A 13,033-nucleotide genomic window follows, 5' to 3' on the forward strand; every position below is an offset into this window, starting at 1 on the left:
TGTGCGCAGGAGGATGGATGTGCTGGAAATGAGATGTTTGAGGACAATGTGTGGTGTGAGGTGGTTTGATCGAGTAAGTAACGTAAGGGTAAGAGAGATGTGTGGAAATAAAAAGAGCGTGGTTGAGAGAGCAGAAGAGGGTGTTTTGAAATGGTTTGGGCACATGGAAAGAATGAGTGAGGAAAGATTGACCAAGAGGATATATGTGTCGGAGGTGGAGGGAACGAGGAGAAGTGGGAGACCAAATTGGAGGTGGAAAGTTGGAGTGAAAAAGATTTTGTGTGATCGGGGCCTGAACATGCAGGAGGGTGAAAGGAGGGCAAGGAATAGAGTGAATTGGATCGATGTGGTATACCGGGGTTGACGTGTTATCAGTGGATTGAATCAGGGCATGTGAAGCGTCTGGGGTAAACCATGGAAAGCTGTGTAGGTATGTATATTTGCGTGTGTGGACGTATGTATATACATGTGTATGGGGGTGGGTTGGGCTATTTCTTTCGTCTGCTTCCTTGCGCTACCTCGCAAACGCGGGAGACAGCGACAAAAAAAAAAAAAAATATCAATCTTGACCTATGTGTATCTCAACTCAATCTCATTATCAATATGGCCGAGTAAAGATGACACAATGAATAACAGCCTATTTGATGATCTGACTGACCTCACAGTCAATTATACACACACACAAAACTGTACACTAAATAATGAGTCACCATCAATCTCAGCCTACCCTTACGAATACTGATAAAGTAGTTATGTTGAGTTATGAAATGACAAGTGATTAGCAGGAAGTCTAACAATTTATTTTATTTCAGTAGCCATCGCATACATAGACACACAAAAAACTTCTCAGTCATTGTCAATCTTTGCTCACCCTTATTATCAAATGCACTAATAGAGAGAGATATGATAACTGATAGCTTGTTAGAGATATATTCAATCCATACAAATAAAAAAGTCCTAAAAAATTTGCAAACAAGTGAAATACTAAACATGTTGCTCATGAGTGATATTCAATGATGATTTGTGCTTGACAGGACTTGTGAATAAAGTTCATATATATTAGTACAATATATAACTATTCATATAATTCACATTTTCTGTACAATGTCAGTCATCACAATTCATTATGCAACAATAATAGGGGTGGGCTGAGATTACCGAGTTAAATTTGAGTTTTAATCATTTCACTTCTTTATACACAAACAGGTTTTTGGTGTATACTGAATATAGGTGCTATGTTATATCATCAAAATAAATGCCATCACAATCAATGAAAGCCATGTCAATAACAAAGGTGGGCTAGATCAATGGGTCAATAACATCAATCATTTCACGTGTCTGAAGATTATCTTTTTTAATGTATATAATATCACTCAACAAATCATCATACTAGCCATCAATCACAGTCTCATCTGTAGATTTTTCTAATAAATATTACACTCAATAAATCATACCAGCAATCACTGTCTCATCTTAACAAAATAATCATAGAAATAATAATGATAACTGACCAAGATTAATAATCAAGATCAGTAATGATAAACAAATATATTCATATCAAAACACCATGATACATGTTATAGCAATGGAGATTGGTTGGTTAATCAACTGGGCTTTAAGCCTGCCAACTGGCAGTGTCATTAATATATGAACATGCTAGGCAGGTCCTAAGTCTGTTCACCTTACAACCAACTGCCTGAACCCACAAACATATCCAACCTTCGTCTAAAGCTACCTAAAGACCTAGCTTTCATTACCACACTTGACAACTTGTTCCATAAATCTACTACCCTATTCCCAAACCAATATTTACCCATATCCGACCTGATTCTATTTTTTCTAATAAAATTAATTATTTCATGTCCTATCCAGTGGCACCATTCTAAGAACTTTATTCAATCACCTTTATTAATGCCTGTCAACCATTCAAAAACTGTATCATATCCCCTCTAGCCCTCCTCCTCTTAATTGAAAGCAAATTCAGTATTTTTAACCTTTCTTGATAATTGAGGTTTCTAATTCCAGGGATCATTTTTGTCATTCACCTTTGTACTTTCTAAACAATCTATATCAACTGCAAAGTATGGAGCCCAAAACTACACTGCATAATCCAAATGTGGTCTCAACAATACAAGATAAAGTTGCAATAATCCTCAAGGATTTTTATTGTAAACAGTCCTATTAATGAACCCTAACATCATATCAGCCTTATCACATTTTAATTCATTGTTCCCACGAATAAGATCCTTGCTCACTAGTACTCCTGAACCTCTTTCGCATTGTTTTACAAATAGTAATATTGTCCAGTTTGTAATTAGTGTTCATGTCTTTACCCACACTAAGTGTTCTAAATCTATCTATATTGAATTCCATTTTCCATGTACATGCCCATTTTGATAATCTAAGTCCCTCTGCAAATTCGTTGAATTTTTACGAGTCAATCATGGCCCCTATTTCTGTATCATCAGCAAATTTACTTGTTGCTGGTTATTACCATATTCAAATCATTAATATATAAAACAAACAAGAGCGGTGCCAAGACTGATCCCTGATGAATACCAATGGCTACATTGCCCCAGTTCGATGTAACTCCATTGATGCATACCCTCTGTCTTCTGCCGGTGAGCCAAGCCGTCAACATAAAAGTTGCAACCATAAAACAAAAAATCTTTACAATAATCAAATGTGAGTACTAATTCTATGATCACATATGCACTATGCACACTATCTGTCCAAGGAAATATAGAACATAGTAAAGCAAAAGTAGCAGGAGCAGAGGCCAAAAGTGTTAGTAAAGGATAAAGTGCTGGCTGGTAGGAGTCAAAATGTCAGTAGGTGGGGGGGTTGCAGTATCGTTAGTTGGTGGGGGCCAAACTATTGATCAGTGAAGGCTGAAGTGTCTGTAATCAAGAGAGGGTAAATGCTGTCATTTGTGACCAAAGTGTCAGTGCTCTTGGATTTCCATTGGAACTATGCTGTGGCATCATCAGGAGGGTCCTTGAAATACCCATGTAATGAAAACACTTACTCACTAGGCTGATAAAAATGTATGCTTATATTAAGTTCATTATTTTTCTAGGCCAATAAAAATCTTTGCTTATTTATTACTTGTCTCAATAAAAATCTTTGCTTATTTATTACTTTTCTAAGGATTTTTACTATCGACGATCTACTAAATAAGACCTTCATAAACAACAACAAAATGCAAGAAGACTGCAGAGATCAATGAAATACAGACCCAGTTGACTTATGAACCTCGCATATTTTTGTGGATTTTGTAGAAACTGAAATAAAGTGCAGCACTTGGTGCTACAAAATGGAGTGTACGGTTCTGCATCACCTAGATTGACACTATGACAAAAAGTTATAATAATACATACAATAAAGCAATCAACTGCACACACTAAACATGTTTCGATAGTCAACTGGTTTTACTAGAATAATACTAGTGAATTATTTTACCAAACACACTTAAGTTTGCTTGAATTTCTTTGTTTTATGATAATTTCAAATCGTCCAAGTTATTTCTGAAGTGGCCCTTAACATGAACTCTCATTCTTGATGACAAACAATTATGACACACTCATTGCTAGTGTAAAGGTTATAATCTGTTGCTTTACTTGCAATTCTCCTAAGCACTGGATAAATCCTGTAAACCTACTGACATGACACCATTGGTCGTGTGTCATGAGTGGAAATCATCAGTAATACATATTATATGATGACCTCACCTTTACACCACATACTACTGCCACTACTACCTTCCATTTATTACTAATGTTCCAGTTCATTTCTTGGTAGCCCTACTTCAGAAATTAAATGAAACATAATCTAATTGCATAAACACATTTTATATTAAAAAAATTAAAACAATGTGAGCATTTCCCTGTATATGTACATAGTGGAGGAGGGGCGACGCAGCAGCACCTTCCCTGGGTGACACGCGCCATGGCCGACATAACTATCACAGAAATAAATGCCAAGAAACTACTTTCAAACCTGACAGTCGGGAGGAAGAAGAGACGTGGAGCTAAACCAGAAGAAGGCTGCTGCTGGAGGAACGGCATCCACGAACAAGGAGATACACACACGAGGTCGGCGTGGGCCAGGCCGCCCCTGGCCCGGCCAAAGGGGCCAGACCACCCTACCGCCTCACCTACCTGGCCAGAAGGGGCGCTAGGCATGGCCCCTGATGCCCAGCCTTGGTTAGCCCACATGTCTCGATGATTGACCACTCTCAGATTTGCCTCAAACTAGATAATGGCCGAGGAAGCCATGACGGCGACCACAGCATAAACAAACGCGGCCTCTATGGAAACAAGTGTAGGAGGACGTGATCCTCCTGCTGCACGTATCCAAGCCTCCTCCAACAACAACCAAAAATCTAAATATTAAAATGAAACTTAACACTATATTGCTACGGCATAATATATACCAGAAAAGAATACACTACAAATAAATGATGACAAAGTTTTAGACAAATTATCCGAAGACCTTACTTGGATAATATGGTAAGACTCCAAACAAGGGATCAGTATGATCACCAAATCCGAGGAAGGCGATGGCACATCTTAATTTGTAGCAGAAGCTTTACAAATACAGTTAAAAATACATTTTACAATAGATGCACAATACACGTCACGGCGAATCCTCGAGCGTCACAACCACTGTGACGCTTACCATGATCCTCTTAATACAGACCACATTCACAGTCTGGTGTATGTGTCCATATGATGTAGCCTTTGGTGCACCATTATCAACATACACAGCCATCCCTCACGCTCACATTGGTCATCCAGCACTTTACTTCACATGATAAGTCCTCCCTCACGCTCACATTGGTCATCCAGCACTTTACTTCACATGATAAGTCCTCCCTCACGCTCACATTGGTCATCCAGCACTTTACTTCACATGATAAGTCCTCCCTCACGCTCACATTGGTCATCCAGCACTTTACTTCACATGATAAGTCCTCCCTCACGCTCACATTGGTCATCCAGCACTTTACTTCACATGATAAGTCCTCCCTCACGCTCACATTGGTCATCCAGCACTTTACTTCACATGATAAGTCCTCCCTCACGCTCACATTGGTCATCCAGCACTTTACTTCACATGATAAGTCCTCCCTCACGCTCACATTGGTCATCCGGCACTTTACTTCACATGATAAGTCCTCCCTCACGCTCACATTGGTCATCCAGCACTTTACTTCACATGATAAGTCCTCCCTCACGCTCACATTGGTCATCCGGCACTTTACATCACATGATAAGTCCTCCCTCACGCTCACATTGGTCATCCGGCACTTTACTTCACATGATAAGTCCTCCCTCACGCTCACATTGGTCATCCGGCACTTTACTTCACATGATAAGTCCTCCCTCACGCTCACATTGGTCATCCAGCACTTTACTTCACATGATAAGTCCTCCCTCACGCTCACATTGGTCATCCGGCACTTTACATCACATGATAAGTCCTCCCTCACGCTCACATTGGTCATCCGGCACTTTACTTCACATGATAAGTCCTCCCTCACGCTCACATTGGTCATCCGGCACTTTACTTCACATGATAAGTCCTCCCTCACGCTCACGTTGGTCATCCGGCACTTTACTTCACATGATAAGTCCTCCCTCATGCTCACGTTGGTCATCCGGCACTTTACTTCACATGATAAGTCCTCCCTCACGCTCACATTGGTCATCCAGCACTTTACTTCACATGATAAGTCCTCCCTCACGCTCACATTGGTCATCCGGCACTTTACTTCACATGATAAGTCCTCCCTCACGCTCACATTGGTCATCCGGCACTTTACTTCACATGATAAGTCCTCTCTCGCGCTCACGTTGGTCATCCAGCACTTTACTTCACATGATAAGTCCTCCCTCACGCTCACATTGGTCATCCAGCACTTTACTTCACATGATAAGTCCTCCCTCACGCTCACATTGGTCATCCGGCACTTTACTTCACATGATAAGTCTTCTCTCGCGCTCATGTTGGTCATCCGGCACTTTACTTCACATGATAAGTCCTCCCTCACACTCACATTGGTCATCCGGCACTTTACTTCACATGATAAGTCCTCTCTCGCGCTCACGTTGGTCATCCGGCACTTTACTTCACATGATAAGTCCTCTCTCGCGCTCACGTTGGTCATCCGGCACTTTACATCACATGATAAGTCCTCCCTCATGCTCACATTGGTCATCCGGCACTTTACTTCACATGATAAGTCCTCCCTCACGCTCACATTGGTCATCCGGCACTTTACTTCACATGATAAGTCCTCCCTCACGCTCACATTGGTCATCCAGCACTTTACTTCACATGATAAGTCCTCTCTCGCGCTCACGTTGGTCATCCGGCACTTTACATCACATGATAAGTCCTCCCTCACGCTCACATTGGTCATCCAGCACTTTACTTCACATGATAAGTCCTCTCTCACGCTCACGTTGGTCATCCGGCACTTTACATCACATGATAAGTCCTCCCTCACGCTCACATTGGTCATCCGGCACTTTACTTCACATGATAAGTCCTCCCTCACGCTCACATTGGTCATCCGGCACTTTACATCACATGATAAGTCCTCCCTCACGCTCACATTGGTCATCCGGCACTTTACTTCACATGATAAGTCCTCCCTCACGCTCACATTGGTCATCCAGCACTTTACTTCACATGATAAGTCCTCCCTCACGCTCACATTGGTCATCCAGCACTTTACTTCACATGATAAGTCCTCTCTCGCGCTCACGTTGGTCATCCGGCACTTTACATCACATGATAAGTCCTCCCTCACGCTCACATTGGTCATCCAGCACTTTACTTCACATGATAAGTCCTCCCTCACGCTCACATTGGTCATCCAGCACTTTACTTCACATGATAAGTCCTCCCTCACGCTCACATTGGTCATCCGGCACTTTACTTCACATGATAAGTCCTCCCTCACGCTCACATTGGTCATCCGGCACTTTACTTCACATGATAAGTCCTCCCTCACGCTCACATTGGTCATCCGGCACTTTACTTCACATGATAAGTCCTCTCTCGCACTCACATTGGTCATCCGGCACTTTACTTCACATGATAAGTCCTCCCTCACGCTCACATTGGTCATCCGGCACTTTACTTCACATGATAAGTCCTCCCTCACGCTCACATTGGTCATCCGGCACTTTACTTCACATGATAAGTCCTCCCTCACGCTCACATTGGTCATCCGGCATTTTACTTCACATGATAAGTCCTCCCTCACGCTCACATTGGTCATCCAGCACTTTACTTCACATGATAAGTCCTCCCTCGCACTCACATTGGTCATCCGGCACTTTACTTCACATGATAAGTCCTCCCTCACGCTCACATTGCCATCCCTTTCGTTTATATTAGGCACCCATTCCTTCAGGTCACATCACACAGCTTTTCCTCTCGTTCATTACAACCATTCCTCTCGTTCACACTGTTCAGTCGTCCCTCTCGTACACACTGCTTAATAGTTCACTATGTTCACGCCACACGCTCGATCCTCTAGTCCAAATTGCATACCTGATCATCTTGATCACACTGCTCAGATGGCCCTCTCATTCAACTGCTCAACCGTCCCTCAAATTCAAACTGCTCAGCCATCCCTCTTGTTCACACTACTCAGTCAATCATCTTATCACACTGCTCAGCCATCCCTCTCGTGCACACTACTCAGTCAATCATCTCATCACACTGCTCAGCCATCCTTCTCGTGCACACTACTCAGTTGATCATCTCATCACATTGCTCAGCCATCCCTCTTATGCACACTACTCAGTCCATTATCTCATCACACTGCTCAGCCATCCCTACCGTTCACACTACTCAGTCAATCATCTCATCACACTGCTCTGCCGTCCCTCTCGTTCACACTACTCAGTCGATAATCACATCACATTGCTCAGCTGTCCCTCATTCACACTACTCAATTGATCATCTCATTCACATTGCTCAGCCATCCCTCTTGTTCACGCTACTCAGTCGATTATCTCGTTCACACTGCTCAGCCTTTTCCTCTCATTCACACTACTCTGTTAATCACCTCACTCACATTATTCAGTCGATCTCATTCACATTGCCCAGCCATTCCTCTCGTTCACACTACACAGTTGATCATGTCGTTCACACTACTTAGCCATCCCTCTTGTTCACATTACACAGTCATTCATCTCGTTCACACTATTCAGCCATCCCTCATTATATTACTCATTTGATCATCTCTTTCACATACTTAAACATCCCTCTAGTTCACACTGCTCAGCTGTCCCTCTCTTTCACACTACTCAGTTGATCATCTCGTTCACAATGCTCAGCCGTCCCTCTCGTTCACACTACTCAGTCGATCATTTCATTCATACTGCTCAGCCATCCATCTCGTTCGCACTACTCATTCGATCATCTCGTTCACACTACTCAGCCATCCCTCTCGTTTACACTGCTCAGTTGATCTCATTCACACTACTCAGTCAGTCACTTCGTTCACACTGTTCAGCGTCCCTCTCGTTCACACTAGTCAATCAATCATCTCATTCACACTGCTTGCCCATCCCTCTAGTTCACACTACTCAGTCGATCATCTTGCTCACACTATTCAGCCATCCCTCTCGTTCACACTGCTCAGCCATTCCTCTCATTCACATTACTCAGTCAATCATCTCGTTCACACAACTCAGCCGTCCCTCTTGTTTACACTACTCAATCAATCACCTCATTCATACTGCTCAGCTGTCCCTCTCGTTCACATTACTCAGTCAGTCAATCATCTCGATCACACTGCTCAACTGTCCCTTTCGTTCACACTGTTGAGATGTCCCTCTAACTCACAATACTCAATCGATCATCTCCCCCACCGGCACACACTGCTCAGTCATCCGTCTCGTATACTGCTCAGCCATACCTCTTGCTCACTTTGCTTTGTCTGTACTCTTGTTCATACTACTCAGACATCTCTTTCTTTAACATTGCACACTGGTCAGCCATTCCTCTCTTAAACATTGGTCAGTAATCCCACATTTGCATACTGGTCACTCATCCCACACTTGCACACTGGACAACCATCCCTCTCTCACATACTGGTCAGCCATCCCACACTTGCATACTGGTCAGCCATCCCTCACTAGCACACTGGTCAGCTATCCCACTCTTGCATGCTGGTCAGCCAACCCTCTCCAGCACACTGGTCAGCCATCCCTCACTTGCACACTGGTTACACCCCCCTCTCCCACACGCGTGTGAGGTAGCGCTAGGAAAAGACAACAAAGGCCAAATTCATTCAAACTCAGTCTCTAGCTGTCATGTATAATGCACCAAAACCATAGCTCCCTCTCCACATCCAGGCTCACAAAACTTTCCATGGTTTACCCCAGACACTTCACATGCCCTGGTTCAATCCATTGACAGCACGTTGACCCCAGTTCATTATTCCAATTCACTTTATTCCTTGCATGCCTTTCACCCTATATTTTTATATATATATATATATAAATGTACATATATATATATATATATATTTTTTTTTATTTTTTTTTATTATACTTTGTCGCTGTCTCCTGCGTTTGCGAGGTAGCGCAAGGAAACAGACGAAAGAAATGGCCCAACCCACCCCCATACACATGTATATACATACGTCCACACACGCAAATATACATACCTACACAGCTTTCCATGGTTTACCCCAGACGCTTCACATGCCTTGATTCAATCCACTGACTGCACGTCAACCCCGGTATACCACATCGCTCCAATTCACTCTATTCCTTGCCCTCCTTTCACCCTCCTGCATGTTCAGTTCCCGATCACACAAAATCTTTTTCACTCCATCTTTCCACCTCCAATTTGGTCTCCCTCTTCTCCTCGTTCCCTCCACCTCCGACACATATATCCTCTTGGTCAATCTTTCCTCACTCATTCTCTCCATGTGCCCAAACCACTTCAAAACACCCTCTTCTGCTCTCTCAACCACGCTCTTTTTATTTCCACACATCTCTCTTACCCTTACGTTACTCACTCGATCAAACCACCTCACACCACACATTGTCCTCAAACATCTCATTGCCAGCACATCCATCTTCCTGCGCACAACTCTATCCATAGCCCACGCCTCGCAACCATACAACATTGTTGGAACCACTATTCCTTCAAACATACCCATTTTTGCTTTCCGAGATAATGTTCTCGACTTCCACACATTCTTCAAGGCCCCCAGAATTTTCGCCCCCTCCCCCACCCTATGATCCACTTCCGCTTCCATGGTTCCATCCGCTGCCAGATCCACTCCCAGATATCTAAAACACTTCACTTCCTCCAGTTTTTCTCCATTCAAAACTCACCTCCCAATTGACTTGACCCTCAACCCTACTGTACCTAATAACCTTGCTCTTATTCACATTTACTCTTAACTTTCTTCTTCCACACACTTTACCAAACTCAGTCATCAGCTTCTGCAGTTTCTCACATGAATCAGCCACCAGCGCTGTATCATCAGCGAACAACAACTGACTCACTTCCCAAGCTCTCTCATCCCCAACAGACTTCATACTTGCCCCTCTTTCCAAAACTCTTGCATTTACCTCCCTAACAACCCCATCCATAAACAAATTAAACAACCATGGAGACATCACACACCCCTGCCGCAAACCTACATTCACTGAGAACCAATCACTTTCCTCTCTTCCTACACGTACACATGCCTTACATCCTCGATAAAAACTTTTCACTGCTTCTAACAACTTTCCTCCCACACCATATATTCTTAATACCTTCCACAGAGCATCTCTATCAACTCTATCATATGCCTTCTCCAGATCCATAAATGCTACATACAAATCCATTTGCTTTTCTAAGTATTTCTTACATACATTCTTCAAAGCAAACACCTGATCCACACATCCTCTACCACTTCTGAAACCACACTGCTCTTCCCCAATCTGATGCTCTGTACATGCCTTCACCCTCTCAATCAATACCCTCCCATATAATTTACCAGGAATACTCAACAAACTTATACCTCTGTAATTTGAGCACTCACTCTTATCCCCTTTGCCTTTGTACAATGGCACTATGCACGCATTCCGCCAATCCTCAGGCACCTCACCATGAGTCATACATACATTAAATAACCTTACCAACCAGTCAACAATACAGTCACCCCCTTTTCTAATAAATTCCACTGCAATACCATCCAAACCTGCTGCCTTGCCGGCTTTCATCTTCCACAAAGCTTTCACTACCTCTTCTCTGTTTACCAAATCATTTTCCCTAACCCTCTCACTTTGCACACCACCTCGACCAAAACACCCTATATCTGCCACTCTATCATCAAACACATTCAACAAACCTTCAAAATACTCACTCCATCTCCTTCTCACATCACCACTACTTGTTATCACCTCCCCATTTGCGCCCTTCACTGAAGTTCCCATTTGCTCCCTTGTCTTACGCACTTTATTTACCTCCTTCCAGAACATCTTTTTATTCTCCCTAAAATTTAATGATACTCTCTCACCCCAACTCTCATTTGCCCTTTTTTTCACCTCTTGCACCTTTCTCTTGACCTCCTGTCTCTTTCTTTTATACATCTCCCACTCAATTGCATTTTTTCCCTGCAAAAATCATCCAAATGCCTCTCTCTTCTCTTTCACTAATACTCTTACTTCTTCATCCCACCACTCACTACCCTTTCTAATCAACCCACCTCCCACTCTTCTCATGCCACAAGCATCTTTTGCGCAATCCATCACTGATTCCCTAAATACATCCCATTCCTCCCCCACTCCCCTTACTTCCATTGTTCTCACCTTTTTCCATTCTGTACTCAGTCTCTCCTAGTACTTCCTCACACAGGTCTCCTTCCCAAGCTCACTTACTCTCACCACCCTCTTCACCCCAACATTCACTCTTCTGAAAACCCATACAAATCTTCACCTTAGCCTCCACAAGATAATGATCAGACATCCCTCCAGTTGCACCTCTCAGCACATTAACATCCAAAAGTCTCTCTTTCGCACGCCTGTCAATTAACACGTAATCCAATAACGCTCTCTGGCCATCTCTCCTACTTACATAAGTATACTTATGTATATCTCGTTTTTTAAACCAGGTATTCCCAATCATCAGTCCTTTTTCAGCACATAAATCTACAAGCTATTCACCATTTCCATTTACAACACTGAACACCCCATGTATACCAATTATTCCCTCAACTGCGACATTACTCACCTTTGCATTCAAATCACCTATCACTATAACCCGGTCTTGTGCATCAAAACCACTAACACACTCATTCAGCTGCTCCCAAAACACTTGCCTTTCATGATCTTTCTTCTCATGCCCAGGTGCATATGCACCAATAATCACCCACCTCTCTCCATCAACTTTCAGTTTTACCCATATTAATCGAGAATTTACTTTCTTACATTCTATCACATACTCCCACAACTCCTGTTTCAGGAGTATTGCTACTCCTTCCCTTGCTCTTGTCCTCTCACTAACCCCTGACTTTACTCCCCAGACATTCCCAAACCACTCTTCCCCTTTACCCTTGAGCTTCGTTTCACTCAGAGCCAAAACATCCAGGTTCCTTTCCTCAAACATACTACCTATCTCTCCTTTTTTCACATCTTGGTTACATCCACACACATTTAGGCACCCCACTCTGAGCCTTCGAGGAGGATGAGCACTCCCCGCGTGACTCCTTCTTCTGTTTCCCATTTTAGAAAGTTAATACAAGGAGGGGAGGATTTCTGGCCCCCCGCTCCCGTCCCCTCTAGTTGCTTTCTACGACACGCGAGGAATACGTGGGAAGTATTCTTTCACCCCTATCCCCAGGGATAATATATATATATATATATATATATATATATATATATATATATATATATATATATATATATATATATATATATCTTTTTTTTTTTTGCTGTCTCCCGCGTTTGCGAGGTAGCGCAAGGAAACAGACGAAAGAAATGGCCCAACCCACCCCCATACA

General features: G+C 42.8%; 1 protein-coding gene across 5 annotated transcripts in view; it reads right to left on the reverse strand.

Annotated features, from left to right (window-relative positions):
- LOC139751988 (uncharacterized) overlaps window positions 1-4,356 on the reverse strand; it is a 381,942-nt gene extending 377,586 nt beyond the window's left edge. For 4 of the 5 annotated variants that reach the window (XM_071667739.1, XM_071667742.1, XM_071667740.1 and 1 more), the window contains exon 1: window positions 4,161-4,356. In XM_071667739.1, coding sequence (XP_071523840.1) covers window positions 4,161-4,217 — 57 coding nt within the window. In that variant the 5' untranslated portion in view covers window positions 4,218-4,356. The remainder of the gene's footprint in view (window positions 1-4,160) is intronic. The other variant, XM_071667741.1, reaches the window with a different exon arrangement.
- Between the last annotated feature and the right edge of the window lie 8,677 nt (window positions 4,357-13,033).

This window comes from Panulirus ornatus, chromosome 12 (assembly GCF_036320965.1).
Source record: "Panulirus ornatus isolate Po-2019 chromosome 12, ASM3632096v1, whole genome shotgun sequence".
In the NCBI taxonomy this organism is placed as follows: domain Eukaryota; kingdom Metazoa; phylum Arthropoda; class Malacostraca; order Decapoda; family Palinuridae; genus Panulirus; species Panulirus ornatus.